General features: G+C 37.7%; 1 protein-coding gene across 3 annotated transcripts in view; it reads left to right on the top strand.

Annotated features, from left to right (window-relative positions):
• Positions 1 to 22,842, top strand: part of TES (testin LIM domain protein) — a 104,842-nt gene that overhangs the window by 54,659 nt on the left and 27,341 nt on the right. For 2 of the 3 annotated variants that reach the window (XM_020979309.2, XM_020979308.2), the window contains exon 2: positions 10,912 to 10,997. In XM_020979309.2, coding sequence (XP_020834968.1) covers positions 10,912 to 10,997 — 86 coding nt within the window. Of the gene's footprint in view, positions 1 to 4,378; positions 4,474 to 10,911; positions 10,998 to 22,842 lie in introns of those variants that run through there. The other variant, XM_020979307.2, reaches the window with a different exon arrangement.

Here is a 22,842-nt window from a genome sequence, read left to right as displayed (position 1 = left end):
TCATTGAATAACTTCAATTCGAAGTCATTGTTCCTTTAGCCAAAAACTGTACTCATTGGTGGCCTGAACAGCTGCATGCCATAATAGGCAATCTGTGTTCTTTAACTATTTTACTTTTCCACTGTGGATGGCCCATCTCCTTTGACCTTCAGAAGGTTCCAGGACTTAATGTAATCAAATCAACACCAAGGTCCTCTGCAAACAAGACTACCCCTAGAATGTCACTGTCATTATGAACCCCTCTTCTGTCTGGAGTTTACATAAGACACCCATCATGACACAGATGATCACTCTTGGTGAACACCACCCTCCCTATTGTCAGTAGTTGTCATTAATATCCAGCGTATTGTTAAACTAAAGTAATCTTGGTGGTTCCATCTGTCATGGAAACTTGCATGACCCTGTTACATGGGAGACACTTAATTCGAGGACAGCTAGTAAGGTTGCATTGCAAGTCAAATACCTTCTGAAATAAAAAACAGATACTGTGAGTGTTGTATGAATGTGAAAATTTGTTTGTTTTGAAGAAAATTGTTTTCAAAAGCCTGCTTGTTCCCTTTTCAAATATAATAGGGCTTTGAGAATTGATTGGCATTCTGCTGACTTTCATTCTATCCTCATCTGTATACTCTTAAATGCATGAAGTACTATGTTTTAGTACTTCTTTTACCTATTTTTAGTAATTTACAACTAATTTTTTTTTGCAAGTTTTAGAAAGCTGACTAGATCAATGATTATGTTTGATCCTGAAACAAATTAAAATTTTTTCTTAGTTGTGATTAGACCTTCTTATATGAGCAAAAAAACTATAGAGTCTGAGAATGTGAACAGTATTTAGTTTTGTAAGCAAATAGAGAGGAAGTAAGGCATAGAGGACAGACTGCTGTTAGCCATGAAGGCTTAGGCTCAATACCTGCCCCTGATGCATATATTGGACCAGTCTTGTAACCTCAAAGTGCCCCCAGGCAAGCCTGTAAGACTAGAAATTGCAGAGTGGGTGGTGATTAGCATTGCTCCCTGGGTTTTCCTCCCTGGAAATTCCATTGCAATGAAAAAATCACAGATTCAATATCCTTCAACTCTACTCCCCCTCCAAAAAAAAAAAAAGAAAAGACAAATAAAACAAGAACGTTAATTTAATATATTCTTGGAGTCATATAATCATAAACACATTGGCACTCAGGTTCGTTATAATACAGATCCTTGATCTAACCCCTAAATAGATTTATCTCAGAACCTGAGATTCTTTGAGGTTTCCTATTTTTTCCTTTCTATTCTATGCCTTTCTCTTCCCCATACTATCCTAGGAACCCACAAGCAAGACTTTTCAATTGGTCCTTGGTTCCTTTTACCCAGTCTGAAAGACCCTAGCTCTCCAGGATGTTGAAATAAAAAGACCTTTGGGACATGAAATTTTAGGTGACTTGGACACTCTATCCGGAGATCCTCCATTCTGTTTTGTTGGTAATCTCAACAGCTCCCATTGGCTCAATTATCATTACCCATATGACTCCTACATAGCTATCTCTCCTGAGCTCTAGTCTCATACTTGCCTGACATTTCCACCTGGATGTTGAATAGGCATCTCAAACTTAATTTTTTTTTATAAGAAACTAACATAAACTCACCCTTTGATATGTTTTGTTGTCAAGCATACTGCCATTCTTTCAGTCACCCAGGCAAACCTCCTTGGAAATCATCCTCAACTCTTCATTTTCCCTGACATCGCCTCTCCTCCCATATGCAATTACTTGCCAAATCTTATTCAGTCTTTTTTACAACATAGCCTTTGCCCACATGGCCACTGCTGTAGTTCAGGCTCCCATCACTTTGTACATGGGCTATTCCAGTAGCCCTCCTAATTATACTTCCTGCTGCTAGTTTCTCCAAACTATCCCTCACACAGCTTTCATATTGATACTGCTAAAGCACAAACCCAACCATGTCATGCCCCTGTTCATTGAGCTTCAGTACTTCCAGAGTGAAAGAAAAACTTTTTTTTTTGGCATTTTTTTGGCACAGAAGACTTCCACAATTTAACTTCAACCCCTTTTTCCACATTTATTTCACATTAGTTCCTCTCATGCACTCTACATTTTAATCAAACTGGCCTATTTCTTTTCTCCACACATATTTCATCCCCTATCTATGTGCCTTTGTCTCTTCCTCCCTGCCACATGCCTAGAATTCTCTTCTTTGTCACATCTATCTCATAAAATCATGCTGTATTCTCGCCAGTAGACTATAAACTCACTGAGGGCAGGAAATATTTCATTTTCGTTTTCATATCCCAGTACCTTACACAGCTTGTACGCCCTTAATAAATGGTTATTGAATTGAATTGACATCACATTGCAGAAGCAAGATGATTTGGCCTAGGATGTAGGACTTTGGTCATGGATGGTAGCATGGAAGAAGGGTTAGGTAGCATGTGGAGAAAGTACTCTGAATGTTGAGGCATTTAGGAACGTAGAATGGACAAAGAGAGAATGGACAGGAGGAGGAAAGAGCTGGAAAAATAGAGTTTGCTCAGGCTAAGTGGACTATAAAATTGTAACCTGGAGAAACTGGTTATCTGTGAATATGTTTTCTTCTGCCCAAACCAGTTCTTAGGGGTTTTTATTCCCATCAAGTGCATTGCTGTGTACTTTATTCATTCATTAATGAATAAAAAACTTATGTAGCTTCAGCCTTTAATCTGCTAGGTTAGGGTGAATTATAAACAGCATTAGCTTCCTAAGGGAGAGAAGAGCAGAGGTAAAAGTAACTTACAGTTGTTGGGTTTTTTTGCCCATACACTGATACTATCACTTCCTGTCACCGTCATTGTCACTGTTTCCTTGACATGTTCCTTTTACGTCGCCTCACTTACCATATGCAGTCTCTTCTCCCACTAAACTAAAAGCACAGATGTAGATAGGGGAAAAGGGTCTCTCAAACTTCCACAAACTCATGTTGAAAGGCAGATCTGATTTCCCTTCCTTACTAGATTACTAACAGAGCAAATGTGAAAAAAATGGGGTGGGAAATTATCCTTTTAGTGCCAAATAAACTTTTTCAGGTCAATATTTGTTTTCATTGTTTCTCTCAAACCATGCTTTCTTCAAGGGAAGAGGTTTGTTTTCCTCATTATCATACCACATCAGTATTTTCTCATTGGAGTTGTTTATGCTCTAGGGCAGTGGTGCTCAAAATGGGACACTGAGGATGGTCCATTGGGAGTGTGGGAAGAAAATATCTTATTTCTATTCTGTTTTATTCTGTTTATATTTATTCTATGTTCTATTTATATTTTGATTTTATGTAAAAATAAGAAAAATTAAACTTTAGTCATATTTAATAAGGCAAGAGGCATAATGGATAAGAGTACTAGTTTCAAAGCCAGAAAGACCTGAGTCAAGTTGTGCTTGACATATACTGGCAACATAACCCTGGAAGAATCACTTAAACTCTTAGCGTTTTAGGCAGTTCTCTAATACTATACATCGCACAGAAGATGCTGACCTACAATGTTAGAAGGAGCTTCATCAATTTAGAATTCCTTGTACCAATGAAATTACAAGTTTGATTCCTATCTCTAGTGTTGCATAGCGACATTGTTGGATAATCTGGTGTTGGATAATTAATAGTGGCACTCTCTCTGGGTCCCTGGACTAGGTGGTCTTAAATCATGTAAGTCTTCCCCACATCACCAGTAATTATGAAAACTGGGAGAAATAGATTGTCATTGCAATTCCTTAGTAACTTGCAGTGAGACTGAGCATGCTCAGAAGCTGGGGCAGGTTTGGCCTATAAATAGTAAGCTTAGTGCTTCTCAGATGCCCTGCATACCTGGGCAGCTAAGTTAATATAAATTACTTTTTCCTCAGCCCCTTAATAATCAGGAGAGGAGGCTATCTTTACCCATCCCTGCAACTCTCCCTTCTTTCTTTTTTTTAAATTTAAATTTTTTCCAATTAACAAATATTTATTTTTTCTCCCTTTGAAGAGAAGGAAAAGCAAAGCTCTTGTAATAAAGCTATAGCAAAGTCATACATAGTCAACCAAATTAAATACCCATATTGTCATGTTTTTAAAATGTCACCTTCTGTACCTGCGTTCTATCCCTTTGCTGGCAGGAGGTGGGTAGCATTCTTTAACATATATCTGTAATCATTAATACTCACTGAATTGATTATAGTTCTTAAGTTTTTCAGTTGTTAATTTTTGCAGTGCTATAGATACTGTATCAATTGTCCTGATTTTGCTCACTTTACTCGGTATCAGTTCCTACAAGTCTTCCCAGGTTTCTCTGATATCATCTTCTTTGTCATTTATTACAGCACAATGGTATCTATCCAAGTGTCATCATTTGTTGAGCAATTTCCCAGTTGATTTCTTCCCTCCCTTTTTTATTCTGACTACCTTAGCTCCCTAGCACATCATTTGGGGGAGAAGAAGATGGGTCTCTTCTGTCTATATGATAAAGGCACAGTAAGTCCTTTGGTCATGAAGTACAGAATCAAGGTTGATTTATATCAGGAAAGTGCTAAGGGATTATAGCTCACTTGGGGGAAGAAGAGGGAATAGTGAAAGTTCACTATGTGTCATCTTTACTTTTCCTAATTCTGCTCTCTAGGTGGTCCCTACGATCTCATCTTCCCTTTTCCTTCCTCATTTACTCTCTTCCTTTCATTCTACTCAGATTAACTTTATCTGCTTAAAAAAAAAGATGAGCTCTGTCTTTATAACAAGGAGTAAATCCTGGCAAATAGGTAAATCCTTCTTTTGTTTTCTGTTGCTGTTGAGAACTGAAGGGGCTAACCTGTGTTTAGGAGGTAGGACATTGAAATGAGGTAGTAATTAACACACGTGGCCTGAAAGTTTCAGTAGGAAGTTCAGACTTCCTCCTCCAGTCTCTCTTCTCCTCTCAGGGTCTCAGACTTTAGTTTTTACATAGAATTTTAGTTTCATAGAATTTAGTTTTCTACATAGCATTAGCCCTGCTAAGTTCCCTTCCAAATACAGCTTAGCTGCTAGATGAGTCTGTCTAACTAATGGTGTGCTGGGTGGATAACTTTGCACTTTTGGGTCCATTGGTATGATGTCTCATTTTACTTCCCTTTATAAGAAGGGTAGAAATTGATTATCCTTTGGTGTTCACAGGCATTTGTTTCCTAATATATGAATATAGGTAAAGGTTGTTCATGATAGAGAAAAAAGGTAAACAACGATATTTCCATAAAATTCAATAAGAATTTTGTAGTCACGTACTACGTGTCAGGCATGGTAGATACTACAGCAATAAGAGGGCCTGCCTTTGGATTGCTTACATTTTACTGAGGGGGAAGCAACACATACAAAAAATAAGTAAATATAAAATACGTTCCAAACAAATGGAGGTGGGTGTGGGACTGGAGAAGGAGGACTAACAGCAGGGAGAGACCTGAAGATTTCTTGAAGGGGAAGGCATTTATTTCTAAAAACTGATAATTTTTTTTTAGTTGCCAGCTTTTTTGAGAGTTAGTACGGGAGAGTAAAACAATACATTTTTCTTTTTTTTTATTAATTTATTTAGATTTATTAACAATTACTTCCATATGCTTTTGTGTTTAAAATTTTTCTCCCCCTTCCTCCCCACCAACCTCCCCAAGATGGCGCACAATCTGATATAGGCTATACATATACATTCCTATTAAACATAATTTCACATTAGTGATGTTTTAAGTAAGAATTAGAACCAATAGGAGGAACCACCAGAAAGAGGAAACAAAACTCAACATAAGGGGGAAAAAAAGCAAATACTATGCTTCAATATGCATTCAAACTCCATAGTTCTTTCTTGGGATGTGAATGGCATTTTCCATCATGAGGCCTTTAGAGATGTCTTAGATCCTTGAAACAGTACATTTTTCACCTATCAATTACCCTGTTACCTTTTAGAGTGGTAATTTGTAGAATTATAGTCTGTAAAATGCACAGCTAGATGGCACAATGGATAGAGTGCTAGGCCTGGAATTTGACCTCAGACACTTACTAGCTTAGTGACCCTGGCCAAGTCACTCAATTTGCCTTAGTTCCTCAAATGTAAAATGAGCTAGAGAATGAAATGGCAAACCACTCCAGTATCTCTGCCAAGAAAACCTCACATGAGGTCACAGAGAATCAGACACGATAGAAAAAATGACTGAACACCACACACAGTCTATAAATCCTCCCATTTCAGCCATGACAGCCATTAAAATAAACTTAAACTAGAACTGGACCTATCAAAAAGTGACCAAGAATTTCTTTAAATGAAGCATATTCAGTCAAATTGTTCTAACTAAAAAGGTATTTGTGCCACTAGTAGAGTGAAGTTTATTTTAAAATCTGTTTCATCTTATTAGATTTTGTTTTGCTTGTAATATGTAAATAAGTATTATATGTGTATTTATATAAGTAATGACAATACATCTATGTGTTTTGGGGGGTCATACTTATTACCAGAAGTATGGGATCAAGGAGTTTGAAGGTGGCTCTGCTGAGGGCATTGTCCTTTTCTGGTAGTCTCCATTTCCTTCTACCAACCTGTCATCAACAGCTCAGTTGAAATTTCTTCTCCCATTTTCTTAACAATATATATATATCACTAATTTCATTTTACTTGGTCAGGAAAGAATCCTGCTAATTGAGAAAGGATCAAAATGGAAAACAAGGGGCATTTAAAAACAAATTTTACCTACCTGGCATGCCTGCTATACTCCTATATATAATATCTTTACATAAAATCTAATTATAAGAAAATTTGGCCCTCCTTACCTCGACTGTTCTGTTACTTTTTTACTTTCTCCATATATCCTTTATTTTTAATTTGTGTATTTATTTGAGTAACTAAGTCATTTTGACTATTATAAATAAAAGCTGTCTCTGGAGATATTTAAGGGCATTTGAGACTATGCTTGCACGTAGTTTAAAGGGAATGTTGGCCTGAACATAAAATCAAATGCAAGATACCAGTAAAATAATAAAAAAGACAGAAAGTTAGAATCCAAGAGGTAGTACCATAATATTTATCTTTAGTTCTTGGAGGGTCATTGTGGCATAGTAGACGGCCAGGAAGATCCAGGTTCAAGGCCTGCTGCTGACTTTTCTGGCTGACTAATCCTGGGCAAGTCACTTAGCCCCTGTTATTGGCGACTCTCTTAGATTAAGCAGAGATGGTGAAGTGTCTTATACCGGTTGGTAGAGGGAGTTTGCTCATGTGGGAGTTACTTATACCCATGAAACCATAGGTTCAGTTCCTATTTCTGTCCCTTAATCCTTTATCTTGAGGAAAGTCATGAACTAAGGCTTCTGTTTAGGAAAGAACAAGATGATTTCATGTTTTGATTCATATTTGAAATTGTAAATGCTTAGCTGCTGAGTCAAATGAGTTGATATCAGATATTCTGACTGCAAGACAGTGAAGCTTCTAATTACTCTTGCCTTACTTTTAGGAGAGTAAAAAGTTGATGAGAAAGTAAGTAAAGAGAAAAAGAGGACATTTACCATTCTTCCAAGATGACTTAAAAAAAATTTAAAATGAAAAGTCATGTACAGTAGGTATTAATGCCTACTGTAAGAAATCAATGATATTGTTCTCTTCCAAGAGGAAAGGTTCTCATAACTGGGTGAATGACCAAGCCAAATCCAGAAGGAGAAAGGGAAAGAGAGGTGTGAGATGGGGTCATTCTGTTTCACCCTTGTCACAGGAGTTTTAGTCGCCTAGTATAAGCCCTAGGCAATCATATTCGAGGGCAGACTAAAGTGGCTTTTAACTTGCAAAACGCCATTCATAATTCAGGGACAGATTTCCTTCCAGATGTTATCTAAGCAGAGCAATTTAGTCGAGCTTTATTAAAGTATCCCCCTTACCCTCTCTAAGGGACAGAACTGAACCCTATATAAGAAGATGTTATTAAAGCCAGCATAAAAAAAGCTAAATAATCTAATGATAGCTAACATGTATATAGATAGCACTTAATGTGTAACAGGCACCGTATTAAGCACTTTACAATTATTATCTTGTTTGATCTTCACAACAACCCTGGGAGGTAGGTGCTATTACGATCTCTATTTTACAGAGGAGAAAACTGAAGCAAACCAAGGGTAAGTGACTTGCCCAGGGTCACAGAGCTAGTAAGTGGGCCAAATTTGAACTCAGGTCTTCCTAACTCCAGGCCCAGCTAGCTGCTCCAAAAGCACTGTCCCTTTTTAAAGAAAAAGAATAGAAATAAAGAATATAGCGTTCACAGATTGGCTATTCATACCATGGTGGAAACTGTAATGTAGTATATTACATACTGCTGTTCTTGCTTTACATAAATTCATTCTATTCAAGGTAAAGAATTCTGAAAGACACTTGTATTCCAAAGGACACCAATACTGTGCTTTCTCTCTCTGCCTCTGCTCCTCGGGTCCTGGCTCCAAAGCATCCTACTCCCCTACCAAAAAATAAACCAAAAAGCCCCTTCCAAATGAAAGCAGAAGGGCATACAGGTGGACAGATGGCCAGTGCAGCTGGGTCAGGGGCTTGGCTTGAGACTGCCAGTACCAAGAGAGGAGACCTTTGCCCCTGTCTGCCAAACTGGGCCTCCAGCATGTTCCTCCTCCTGCCCCATCATGTCCTTGAACCGTGTTCTAGCCCCCTCCCTCCACTGGGATGTGCTCCTCCTCCTGCCTCCCTCCCTTCCCCATGGCCTGGGCAACTTCCTGTTACTTAAGCAAAGTGATAAGCGTCTGTATCCTCTTACCCACATTCTTAGAAATTTTTTTCCTTGTATTCTGTATAATGATCATGGAAGCTCCTCCCTGTTACATGCCAGAGTCACTAAGAGATAGCCTTTTGAATCATTAAAAACAAAAAGGTTAATTTATGATCAGGTTAGTTTTATTGTCAGATATATAGTCTTAACAGCAAAGCCCTGTCTACAGATGTTAATCAAGAGAAGAAGGGATTTGCTGTAAATGAATGTAGTAACTTTTGTTTTGAGAAAAGGCAAGAAAGTTAATTAAGTATTACCCTAACACTTGCCTTTTATCCAAGATTGATCTTTCAGAGATTGTTACCCCATGGTTTTTTTTAAGCACACTGTTGATAGAAATAACATTGTAGGATACAGGCCCCAGTTGAAAAGGCCTAGGATTTTTCTGGTTTAAAGAGCTTATTCAAGCATTGTCACTGATATGTCAGAAGTTGATGAGAGATATAGAATCCAGAAGAATGCCGTGGCTGCTGAACAGCCAGTGTCCTGGTATTTAGAGCTGGTTTGTCTCCTTTCTTTCTCATATCTGTAGTTAAGTAAAACAAATTTCTAACATCTACTAGGTTCCAGCTGTTTATCTCCCTTCACTAGATAGATTTCTGGGAGCTCTAAAGCAGAGGTGTCCAATTCGTATAGAAACAGGGGCTGCTAAACTGGACGTAAGAATCCCTGCTGCCCTCATATTGACTTAGAAGACCTCACATTAATACCCCATATTCTGTTCTATTATATTTTTATTTATTTTGTTAAATTTTTCCCAATTACATTTTAATCTGGTTCTGGATATGGTTTTATACTTCTGCTATAATAAAGACTGTTCATTAAGTTGAACTAAAATCTCTCTCTCTCTCTCTCTCTCTCTCTCTCTCTCTCTCTCTCTCTCTCTCTCTCTCATATTTTAGTCTTGAAATGATACATCAGTCTGGGCTTTCCCAAGTCTCCTTTGCCCACAGTACATATTTCTTGTTTCTTCTAAAATATTTTAGTTTGGGTACACTAAAAAGAAAACAAACAAACAAACAACAGCCCAGGTTTGTTTCTTAAATTCTTTGTCTCTAACCAACCCCTGATTGAACTTCTCATTTTCCAGGGTAGAACTTAAGTAACTTTTTATTTCATATAGCAGAAGACAGATAGTGATCAAGCTGACCACTTGCTGATAAAGGACTTTAATAATATTTTCTTGCTTTAAAAAATAATGGTTTTATTTTTATGTCAGTCATTTCTGCATAGCCCTACCTCATCCTCATCCCTGATTTAAATCTTCTGTTGTAATTTTAAAAAAAACAGTTGTGCAAAAAAAAAGATACAATGACTCTTTCTGACTATGTATTCAACATTTTACCCTAATAATCTCCTGCCTCTGATAAGAAGAGGGAGATTGTTGCATTATCTTCTTCTCTTGAAGATTGGTTATTACAGTTACTCAGTTCCACTTCCTTTTGGTATTCCTTTCATTTGTGTTACTGTAATCCTTCTATGTATTTCTTCTGGTCCTGATTACTCTGTTAGTTTATGCGAATCTGGTTACTCTGAATTGCTTGAGCTAAATAGATCCATGATCTTATATACCATGCTTCCACCATTTCCCAAACATAGAGCACAAAAAGTGTTATTACAAATATTTTGGCATGTGTTAAACCTTCCTATTTTTCTTGTAGCATTTTCCTTCTGTAGTTTACTCGTGTGTGTGTGTGTGTGTGTGTGTGTGTGTGTGTGTATCCAATGTATCTATATATGCATATATACATATGAATATATGTATAATATACATGTATATATATATATTTCTGTATGTATAGCTACTGTTTATATAGCACTTTAAGGTTTGTAATATTCTGATTCTGTTAATTTTTTTGTTTGTCAGGCCCTATTTTAGTGTCTTTTTTAATGTTAAATTGGTTCTAAAATAAACAACATGAGTATTATCCAAATCTATAATTTACTTTCTACTGGATCTTAGATAACTACACCTACCAAGGTGTTGTTACTGTTTAAATGGTGTGGTATTCTCCTCTCTCCCTGCCCCTACCCCCTAATACTTTTTAAAAGCTAGAAATGGAAAATGAGTGGTAGCTGAATTTTTAAAAAAATTAGTTTTAAACTCTTGTATTAAAGATACATTGTCTTGTTTTCTCTTGAACAGATGGGTTTAGGTCATGAGCAAGGATTTGGTGCCCCCTGCTTAAAATGCAAGGATAAATGTGAAGGATTCGAGCTACACTTCTGGAGGTAATACTTTTAAAAAACTAAGTGCTACATTAGAAGGTTCCTCTCTGTGGCAGTAATTCCTTAGCCTTTTTGTACAGTGAGAGAGTGCCAGGTTGTCTAGCATGATTGCTAATGCAGATCTATCATTCTTTATTCTGAGATGTGAATAAAATATAAAGTTCTCCTTTCCCCCTGTCATTATATTGTAATGAGCTAATTGGACCACAAAGCCATATTTTAACGGGCTTGACTTGTTCATTTTCCTTTTAAATTGCCTTTAGGTCTAGAAAGTAGGATCTGATATTTTTGGAGTAACAAGTGAGTTTGTTTTATTAATCTGTTGGGGTTATGTCTTTATTTCAGTGTTTTAGATGTATTCCACACCCCAGTGCCGCAGCTAACATCTTTTGTACAATAGCATCATCAATGTGTTATAATAAAATAAAAATGTAATAAAAATTTTGGGAAATCCAATTGTAACCTTATTTGACTGATAATATGAGATGAAGACCAATTGGTCAACAATAGTATGACTGGAATTCTAGCAATCAAATATTGAAAAAATGATGGACTAAGAGTCAGGAGACCTGAGTTCCAGTTCTGATAGTTAACTAGCTGTGTGACTGTGAGCATTCCACTTTACATCTCTGACCCTTAGTTTTCTTATCTGTAAAATGGAGATGATAATAATTGTTACCTGACTCTTAGGCTGTTATGAGGAGAATACTTTGTAAACCTTAAAGCCTTATGTAAAGGTAAGTTAATTAATGATTGTTGCATTGAATGGGTGCCTATGATGTGCCAGTTACTATGTTAGACACTTGGGACACAAACAAAAATGAAAACTTGCCTCTGTTTTCAAAAGGCTTACATTTTACTGGGGAGAGGGGGCGGTAGTGAAGCATGTACCCAGTAGAGATATACAAAGAAAATAAAAATAATTTTGATGGAAGGGAAGAGGGAAAAAAAGCAGTAGAACCAGAGGTGATTAGGAAAGGTCTCATGTAGAAGGTGGCAGCTAACCTAAGAGGGAAAAAGAGCAGCAGTATGGAGGGAGAGCTTTCTAGACATGATGGATAGATAGCCTTTCTAAAGGCATAGTGATTAGAGCTAAAATGCCAAATTTAGGGAACTGCAAACAATCCAATTTGTCTGGAATATAGACAGTGTGATAGGAAGGGAGTCTGGAAAGGCAGTCTGAAACCAGCTTATAAAAGGTTTAAATACTATATGTAAGAGTTTACGTTTTCTTTTGGAAGCAATAGTGAGCCACTGAGGCTTCTAGAACAGGGCAGTGGCATGGGCAGTCCTGTGCTTTTGAAAAATTAGTTTGGCAGCTGTGTGAAAAGAAAAGAGTGGACAGAGGGAGAGCAATGTGGAGGCTATTGTGGCAGTTCAGATGCAGGTGAAAATGGCTTACATAAGAATGGTGGCTTTCTGGGTGGAGAGGTGGAGATATGATGTAGAATCAGCATGATTTTGTGAGTTATATAATTAAACCTATGATGCTTCAGAAAGATTATTTTGGTAACTGTAGAGATTGGATTATAGAAGTGTGAGCCTGGAAGCAGAGACACCAATTTAGAGGCTATTACATTAGTCTAGGGGAAGTAATGAAGGACTGAGCTGGAGTGGCCATGTGATTTGATTAGAGAGAAAGGGGATAGATATAGATCTGGTAGAAGTAGAATTGATAAGGTTTAGCATCTGATTGGATATGTGGGAGGGGAGGAAGAGTAAAGCATGTTTCTAGGACTGCTAACCTGTATGACTAGAAGGATGGTTGTTTCTTCACCAGAAACAGGGAGGTTTAAAGCGTTTTAGGGGGCAGGGAGGGTTGTAAACTGTGTTTTGATTTTAAAATGCCCATGGCATATCCAGTTGAAGATGCCCAACAAGAAGTTGAGGAAGTAGCATTTAAGAGAAAGATTGGGCTGCTTTTATAGATAAGAGAATTGTCTGCATAGAAGTGGTCATTGAAAGAAGGAATCAAAGAAAGTCCAGATGTGTGTTTTGGAGGTTAACCTTTAGTTAAGGAATGAAAGGTATTTGATGATTTAGCAAAGGAAAGTGAGAGGAAAGAGCTGGAGAGAAGAGGTTGGAGAGAGCCAGGTCCCAGAAGCTTAGGGAAAGAAATTTCCAGGAGAGAGGGGTGGTCTGAAACAGAATTTTATTAAATTTTCATTGATTTTGTTAAAATTTTCCCAGTTATATTTTAAATGTACAAATTACATTATAAATGTATAGATATTGCCAAATATATTTTAATCTGGTTTAGGCCTCACCAGGGAGTGCTACAGGCAGCATGCAAAGAGGTCAAGAACTATAAAGACTGAAAAAAGGCCACTGGATTTAACAAATAATATATAGTTGATAACCTCGAAGAGAGAAGTTTTGGAGATAGGGGTGATGAGAACCCGCAAGTGCAGGCAGCAGAATTTTACTTATGAAAGAGTCTGAATGGGAGGGTTTGGCAGGATCTGCTGAAGGGATTTTGTTTTGTTTTTAAGAATTTCAGAGGCCTGGGATTGTTTGTAGGCAACAGGAAAGGAGCTAGTACATAAGACAGAGTGAATGTGAACAAGCCAAAGAGAATAGTCAAAAGTGGTAAGCTCCAGGAGGAGATGGAAAGGATAATTTGGAGAGAACAAATAGAAAGAAGGAACGTCTCTTCCTCAGAGACTGCAAAGAAGGAGAGAGTGGGACATGGCATGGTGGGGCTTTAAGTCTGAGAATAAAGGAGAAGTTGCTCATGACAGATGGGCTCGCTCTTCTCAATAAAATAAAACATAAAATGTTACAATTAAACTTGTTGATTTTGCCTATGAGTATTTTCATGGGTACTATTAATGATGCTAAGTGGGTCATTATTTAAAATAAAATTGTGGTAACACTGTACATATTTCACAAGCGGTGGAAAGCAACGAGCTATATAATAGTTGGGACTAGTGAATGTTGTTTCAAGACTCTGAAAGTTTTCTTTAGCAGTAAATTTAACTGCTAAGGAAAAATATGAAATCTTATAGCAACCTTTGAAAAGGAAGAAAACTTAATTATGCAAAATGCTGTCATGAATCACATTCATTTATATAATGGCTAGACTCATCAAAGAATTGTGCGTAGATTTTCCTGGGGAGCTCTCTCTTCTCAGTCATCTGTGGACATCTGACATTCTTAGTTGGTAATTATGAAAAACACAATCGTATAAAAGCACAGTGCTTCTCAAATTTAAAGGCTCTTAGCAGCTCAGGGATAGAAATAGAGGCCACCAAGTCCTCCATTAAGTATCCCTGCAGGCCATATATTGACTTAGTTTTAAAATGCAATATTATTTGGTTCTACTGTATTTTTTATTTGTTAAATATTTCCCAATTATGTTTTAATCTTATTTGGGCTGCATGTCTGATATCTCTGCTTCAGAGTAGTGTTCCTAAGAAGTAGTTTATTCCAGATAGAAAAGAGAAAGCGAGTATTATCAAGATGCTTGAATATTCTGTTTACAGCATGAATATTATTTGGGAAGCATCATAGCATTCCAGATATTTTTTAGAAGCTGGCTATGAGATACATGTTTTCATCTTTGCTGATGTGTGAGTGTTAACGTTTATGTTTAAAGCAGATAATCTTCCAAGGGATTACCAATGCACCTTCAAAGGGACTTTATAATTGTGCTTTCCTATGTTTCCTTCTCAAGGAGGTAATGTTTCTAGGATGCTTTCGAAAGGTGAAATCTGTAAATAATAAAGTGGGATGTTGGGAGTACTTCAGTTTTTTTAAGGTTGGTGGACCGTTCCATGAGAGCCGATTTTGCCTGTTTTGTGAGAGGCTACACTGCCCTCTACTGGGCCTAAGTGTACTTGTCATTTCACAGTCCTGGGATTCATAGCCTTTTTGGTAGGTTATAGAATTCCCCAAGCCTACCCCAGACTAACTGAGAAAGGCCTATGAAAAAAATGTCAGCTTCTCCTGGAAAGAAAAGGTTGAGATTCCTGTTTAGTGGTTTAATTCTGCATCTGCGTACTTTTTTCCTGTTACGTGTACTTAGTCTAATTTTTCATGTAAAAATGAGAATTTTAAACTGTTTTGCTACTCTAAAGTGATAGATGATTTGGACTTGGACAAAGAACTTGGGTTTAGATATTGAATTTATGTCAGATATAATATATTTAATATGAGGCCTTTATCATTTTATTAATACTTTTTTTTCAGTTGAACTTGTATGTTCTACCTTGCTTAGGTATCTAGATAGTGCAGAGTTAGGATTTTCATAAGCTTTATGTGTGTGTCTGATATACACACACACATACACGTACATACACATGCATATGCCTAATATTTGTATAACTTTATATGAAATATGTATATAATTGATAATCATAACAAAAAAAGATAGCTGAGTTAATTTTTGCATTGACCTGCCAATAGAATTGATAAGATACTTCGAAGACTAAGCTGGAAATCTTTTTGGCTTATTTTACTACCCCCTCCTCCTACCTTCCAGCTTCACAAACTCTGGCTAATCTCAAATGGAATTACTAATTTAGCCTAAATCTTCCCTGACACAGTTATGATTTTTCAAAATTCAACAATGGCAGATCTTTGATATGTAAAAAGGATTGTTCATTTCTATTCCACTATACAAAGACTAATGATTTCACCCAGATGTAACCTCAGAATTTATTAATAACCATAAAAGATAACGAGCCTTAGACAAGCCCCCATATGTATCATGGTTCTTTCCAAGGTCATTTGAGACAAGAATCCATCTATCTTTCTTCTGATGTGAGTCAGAGACAAGTTTCTCCCTTCATTCTGGCCTTTATAGTCTGGGCTATCACAAAATGTGTTACTTGTCCTCTTGACTTCCACAACTAGAGATGGAGCTTGGGGGGCTCTTTCTTGTGGTGACAGCCTCCCAGACACAGCCTTCCCTTCCCCTGTACTTTCCCTATGCCTCACCTTGTGAAACTTGTGTTACTACCAATGCACTGTAGATGATTCATCTGGAATGCAGCAAAATCACCTGGGTGTAAAGGTATGAAACTACATACAACTATATACAAAGGGTGTAAAAACAGTTGAGTGATTTTTTCCTGCATAATCTTAACTTGTTTTTTGGAGCAGCTATTCAGATTGAGGCAGCTAGTGGCACAGTAGATGGTGTGCTGGGCCTTGAGTCAAGAAGACCCTAGTCAAATCCGGGCTCAGATACTTACTAGCTGTGTGACATTGAGCAAGTTACTTAACCTCTGTCTGCCTCAGCTTCCTCATTTATAAAGTGGGGATAATAATAGCTCCTACCTCCCAGGGTTATTGTGAAAATCAAATGAGATAGTTGTTGTAAAGTGCTTTGTATACCTCTGGAATACACTCCCTTCTCTCCTCTGACACTACTAACACTCTCATTTAGGCCCCTCATTAATTATTGCTGTAGCTTGTTAGTGGGGCTGCCTTTTTTTCCCCCACTCCAGTCTATCCACCATTCATCCATTAAAGTGATTTTCCTCAAGTTCAGGTCTGATCCTGTCATTCCTCTACTCAATAAACTCCATTGATTTCCTATTGCTTCCAGGGCAAATACAGAATACTCTGGTTGACATTCAAAGCCTGTCATAACCTAGCCTCCTTCTACCTTTCCAGTCTTCTTACAGCTTACTCCCTGACACATACCCTTTAACCCAGTAACATTGGCCTTTTTTAACCCAGTGACATTGGCCTGTTGGCTGTTCCAACAGTCCACTCCATCTCTCTGTTCTGGACATTCTCTCTGACGGTCCCTGATCCAGAATGCTCTCCCTCCTGGGCTTTGACTACAGACCTCTCTGGCTTCCTTTAAGTTCCAACTAAAACCCTATTTTTTTCACTTTTTGAAGACCATTTATTTATGAAATTTAGAATAATTTATGTAAATTATTATTTTCTAAATTAGGTGATTTTTAATAATTCACACAATTCTGGTGACTTTACAAACTGGGGTGTACATTAAGAACTTGAAAAAAATTATACCATCTTCCTGCATAAAACTTCCTTTTGTTCCTTCCAAGAGTTTTTCCTGTTGTTTCTGTAGTCCTCCTTGGTTTGCTCTTGGGTGCATCAGCTAAGATTGCCACGGGAGAAATCAACTTGATTTCCACAAGGGGGAGGTCACCAAGAACCTTCTTTTTCTTTGGTTTTGCTTATTTTTGTAAAATCCCATTTTCTACAGGACTCCTTCCCTTACCCCTCTTAATTGTAGTGCCTTCCCTCTTTCAATTATTTCCTATTTGTCTTGTATATAGCTTGCTTTGTGTATATTTGTTTGCATATTGTCTACTCTGTCAGATTGTAAGTTCCGTGAGGGCAAGGATGGACATTTACCTCTTTTTGATCTTGTGCCTTGTACGCAGTAGACACTTATGAATCAATAAACATTTATTAAAACTTTAAAGCACTCTATAAGTGCTATATAAATAAAGCAAATATTAATATGACCATCTTCATCTAATCGTCCGATATTGGGTATTATCAATTCTTTCTCATCTTTGATAATTTAATGAGTATGAGGTAAAAATCTCAAAGCTGTTTTAATTTTCATTTCCTCATAAGTAATTTAGAGCCTTTCTTCAAACAGATGTTGAGCATTGGCATTTCTTCTGATAAATACATATGTACTTTGACCATTTATTTGCTGTGGAATGGCTCATGGTCCTATATATTTGTGTCAATTCTCAACAGCTATTTAAGACTTTTTTTCAGAGATATTAGTGGCAAAGATGATTTTGCCCCCACCGTTGACCAAGGCAGCATTGACAGGAGAAAGGGCACTAGCTTCTGGAATAAGAGGATATAAATTCAAATTCTTCTCCTATTAACTACCTGTGTGTGTTTAGGCAATTCACTTAACATTTTGAAGCCTTTTTCTTAGTTGCAGAATTAGGGGGTGGACTAGATGGGCTCTGAGGTCCTTACCAGCTCTAGATCTGTTATGGTATCATTGTTTCCCTTTTTATACTAGCTGCAATGATAAGACTTTAATTTTAAGTAATCAAAAGTGTTTATTTTATCTTTTTTCATCAGTTCTATGTCTTGTTTGGTTAAGAATTCTTTCCCAACCATTGATTGTAAAAGTACCACTTTCTTTTCTTCTCTCTTTCAAAAAATGGTATGACTGTTTACCTTTAGATTAAATATCTATTTGTAGGATATTGTAGTGTATAATATAAGACAGTACAAACTTTTCTGATAAAAGTGGAGGAGTTGGAGTCGGGAAGACTTGGGTTTGAATTTTCCTTTGACATTAACTTGCTGTGCACTTGGGCAAGTCATATAAACTCAGTTTCCTCATCTGCAAAATTGGGATAATAACACCTATAATACTTACCACACAGGTGTTTCATAAGGTTCAAAGGAGAAAAGGCCTTCAAGCATTTTGTAAATATTGGTGGCAGTGGTGGTGACTTGTTTCTTTTCATAGTTATTCTCCACTCAGATTGAACTTTGGTCTAACTCTTATACCACCTCTAGGTATATCTGTTGGAGTTCTCAGTTTACACAGAACTTGCTTATTAGCATTCTTCACTATCTCCTTTTCTGCCTTCCACCTGGATATCCCAGGGTTTTTTTGTTTGTTTGTTTGTTTTTGTTTGTTTTTTGGTTTTTTGATTTGTTTTTGTTTTTTGCTTTTGCTCTTTTGGTAAAGTTGAAGCTCAGAGCCACCACTCTTACCCTCTTAGATGTCACCTTTTACTCATTTATTATGCTCTAACACTTAAATGTAATCAATAACTTTTATACAAAAAAATTAGAGAGATATATAGAAGGCATCATCCTTAGTTGATCACAGAAATGGTGCCATGTAAGCACAAAAGACATCGATCACACTCCTGTAATTTCAACCAGCAGGAAATGTATTTATAGCAGTACTGTTTCCCAAATGTATGTGAATAATACATGTTTTATAACTGTTATTTGATATTCTGAGTGGTACTTTTGACCCTACTCTGACTGATGGGCTGCCACTCTAATAGATAAGGAACATAGCCTTGCTGCCCACTGGCAGGAAACTACAAAGTTTAATGAGAAGATAATGAAACTGATTATTTGAACAATGTCTACCAGAACTTACATATCCTTGTGAGTTGTACTTTATTTTATTTTTTTAATGTAAATTTATTTATTTTTAGTTGTTATCATTTATTTTGACAAGATTTTGAATTCCAAATTTTCACCCCATCTCCCCCCTCCCCCCAGTCCAAGATGGCATGCGTTCTGAGTATCCCTTCCCTTAGTCTGCCCTCCTATCTATCTCTCCCCCTCTTCTCTTATCCCCTTCCCCTTCTATTTTCCTGTAGGGCAGGATAGATTTCTGTACCTCATTTCCTATATTTCTTATTTCCCGGTTGCATGTGAAAACTTTTTTTTAAACATGTGTTTTTAAAACTTTGGGTTCCAAATTTTCTCCCTTCCTCCCACCCCACCCACCCTCATTGAAAAGGCAAGCAACTCAATACAGGCCATACATGTGCAGTTATGCAAAACACTTCCATAGTAGACATGTTGTGAAAAACTAACTCTATTTCCCTTGATCCTATCCTGCCCCCCTATTTATTCTATTCTTTCTTTTGACCCTGTCCCTCCTCAGAAGTATTTCCTTCTGATTACCCCTTTCCCAATCTGCCCTTCTCTCTATCATCCCCCTGCTCTCTTGTCCCCTTCCCCCCTATTTTCCTGTAGGGTAAGACAGATTTCCATACCCAATTGAGTATGTATGTTTTTCCCTCCTTAAGCCAAATCCTATGCGAATAAGATTCCCTCATTTCCTCTCACCTTCCCCTCCACTGTAAGAGCCTTTTCTTGTCTGTTTTCTGTCAGATAATGTACCCCATTCTACCTCTCCCTTTCTGTTTCTTCTAGTATAATCCTCTCTAACCCCTTAATTTTATTCTCCAGATATCACCCCTTCATCTTCAACTCACCCTGTGCCTCATCTATCTCTATCTATCTCTCTCTCTCTCTCTCTCTCTATCTCTATCTCTCTATCTCTCATACATATAATTTTTTCCCTCCACTACCCTAATACTGACAAAGGTCTCATGAGTTATAAATATCATCTTTCCATGCAGTAATATAAATAGTTCAACCTTAATAAGTCTCTTATGATTTCTCTTTCCTGTTTACCTCTTCATGTTCCACTTGAGTCTTGTATTTGAAAGTCAAATTTTCTATTCAGCTCTGGTCTTTTCATCAAGAATGCTTGAAAGTCCTCTATTTCACTGAATGACCATTTTTTCCCCTGAAGGATTATACTCAGGTTTTCTGGGTAGGTGATTCTTGATTGTAATCCTATCTCCTTTGCCCTCTAGAATATTATATTCCATGCCCTATCGTCCTTTAATATAGAAGCTGCTAAATCTTGTGTTATCCTGATTGTGTTTCCACAATACTTGAATTGTTTCTTTCTGGCAGCTTGTAATATTTTCTCCTTGACCTGGGAACTCTGGAATTTGGCTACAATATTCCTAGGAGTTTTCCTTTGGGGATCTCTTTCAGGAGGAGATTGGTGGATTCTTTCAATTTCTATTTTGCCCTCTGGTTCTAAAATATCAGGGCAGTTTTCCTTGATAATTTCTTGAAAGATGATGTCTAGGCTCTTTTTTTGATCATGGCTTTCAGATAGTCCAATAATTTTTAAATTCTCTCTCCTGGATCTATTTTCCAGGTCACTTGTTTTAATGTCTTCTATTTTTCATTCTTTTGGATTTGTTTTACAGTGTCTTGATTTCTCATAAAGTCACTAGCTTCCAATTGCTCTATTCTAATTTTTAAGGAAGTATTTTCTTCAGTAATCTTTTGGACTTCCTTTTCCATTTGGCCAATTTTTCTTTTTTAGGGCATTCTTCTCCTCATTGGCTTTTTGCCATTTGGGTTAGGCTCTTTTTTAAGGTGTTATTTTCTTCAGTATTTTTTTGGGTCTCCTTTAGCAAGCTGTTGACTTGTTTTTCATGATTTTCTTGCATCACTCTCATTTCTCTTCCCAGTTTTTCCTCTACTTCTCTTACTTGCTTCTCAAAATCCCTTTTGAGCTCTTCCAAGGCCTGGGACTGATTCATATTTTTCTTGGAGGCTTTGGATATAGGAGCTTTGACTTTGTCGTCTTCTTCTGGTTGTATGTTTTGATCTTCTTTGTCACCAAATTAAGATAATATAGTCTGACTCTTTTTGCGCTGTTTGCTCATGATCCCGGCCACTTACTTGAGTTTTAAACTCTTTGTTAAGGTAAGAGTCTGCTTCCAATGTGGAGAATGTACTGTCTCATGCTTCAGGGGTTTGTACATCTGTTTTTAGAGATACTTGTAGGGACCTGTAAATTTTCAGTGCTTGCAAGGTGGTATGATAAGGGGCAAAGTGTTTACTCCTTTCCTGGCCTGTGCTCTGGTCTGTGAGTGACCACAAGTATTCCTTTCTGTCTGTAACTGTGAGGAGGGGTTCCTCTTCACAGCCACTGCAAGCTCCACCAGGCCAGCGCTCTTCCTCACCCCAGCACCACCACCAAGAACTGTGACCCAGATCCAAGCACGGGCAAAGCAAGAGATTCCTGCCTCAGCACTGGCAAAACGATCCCTGCAGTCACCTTCTGATCAGCCACTCGATTCCCTCTCAGTCTGTGGGCTGGAAGCTCAGGACACAGCCACCACCCCAGGCCGTGCTCTGCGCTCTTCGCTCTGGAACTGGCTTTGAAACCTAGCTCCTCTCAGCAGCACAGAAGCAGACTTTTCCCACTGACCTTCTAAGTTGCCTTTGGCGTTCGTGGGTGGGGAGTCTGGAAACCCCCACAGCTGCCCATGATTCAGTCCTCTGAGTCCTGCTCCAGGTTTGCTGCAGCCTGCATGCCCACACCACACTGTGCTCCTCTTACCGCTGGGTGCGATATACCTTTTTGATCAACCATCTAGCTTGTCTTGGGCTGGAAATTTGCTTCACTCTGTCTTTTTGTGGGTTCTGCTGCTTTAAAAATTTTTAGAGCCATTTTTCACAAGTACTTGGAGGGGTTTGGGGGAGGGGCTCAAGCAAGTCACTGCTTTCATTTTGCTGTCTCAGCCCCACCCTCGAGTTGTACTTTAGAAATGCTACTTTGGCAGGCTACTAAAATATTCCTCAAAATGGTGCCATTAAACATATGGCTTCCTCTTTAGACACATTTCCCTTTTAACCACTTTACTAATCATGCTATTGAGACGTTCTCATTACTTTATTTTGGTCTTACTCATCTTAAGTTCAATTAAAAATTTTTTTAAATGTTACTCATCACATTTGTCAAATTTAATTCCAATGATCTGCCTGTTTCTGAAGACCAAATTCACCTTCAAAGGAAAATTTGACATCAGTGAGGAAATTCAGAATATGTGCTGTGGCAAGCCTAGATAGTATTGTCAGCCTTCTTTTCTCTCCAATCAAGAGCATGACAGGTAGAGGAAGAGACTAAAAGCTGAATCATCAGATCATAAAATCACTTAGAGATGACCTAGTTTAAGTTCCTCATTTCATAGATGAGGCAGCCATTTACTGCAGGTCCTGGAGCTAGGATTGGACTGCAGGTTTCCTGATTCTCTATGTTCTTTCCATTGTACCAGACTTCTGCCATTAAGTTGCTTTGGCTGCCTGTCACTTGTACTTCTCAGGAGTTCCCGACCCCAGAGCTGGGATGAATGGACAGATTTTCAAGACACTGGATAAATTTCTAAGCTGGTTGCTACTGTTTTATGCCTCCTCTGTGAAGTTTGCCAGAATAACCACTGGAGAAGGGACTACAACTCGAAGTGGTAGCCCCTCTCTTGCTACACTTCCTTCGTTCTTCCTTTCCTCTCGTCCTACCTTCTAATGATTTGAA

Source organism: Phascolarctos cinereus, unplaced genomic scaffold (genome assembly GCF_003287225.1).
Source record: "Phascolarctos cinereus isolate Bilbo 61053 unplaced genomic scaffold, phaCin_HiC Scaffold_1;HRSCAF=81, whole genome shotgun sequence".
NCBI classification, from domain to species: Eukaryota; Metazoa; Chordata; class Mammalia; order Diprotodontia; family Phascolarctidae; genus Phascolarctos; species Phascolarctos cinereus.
The sequence above is the reverse complement of the archived record's forward strand: the minus strand, read 5'-3'. Positions and strand labels throughout refer to the sequence as shown.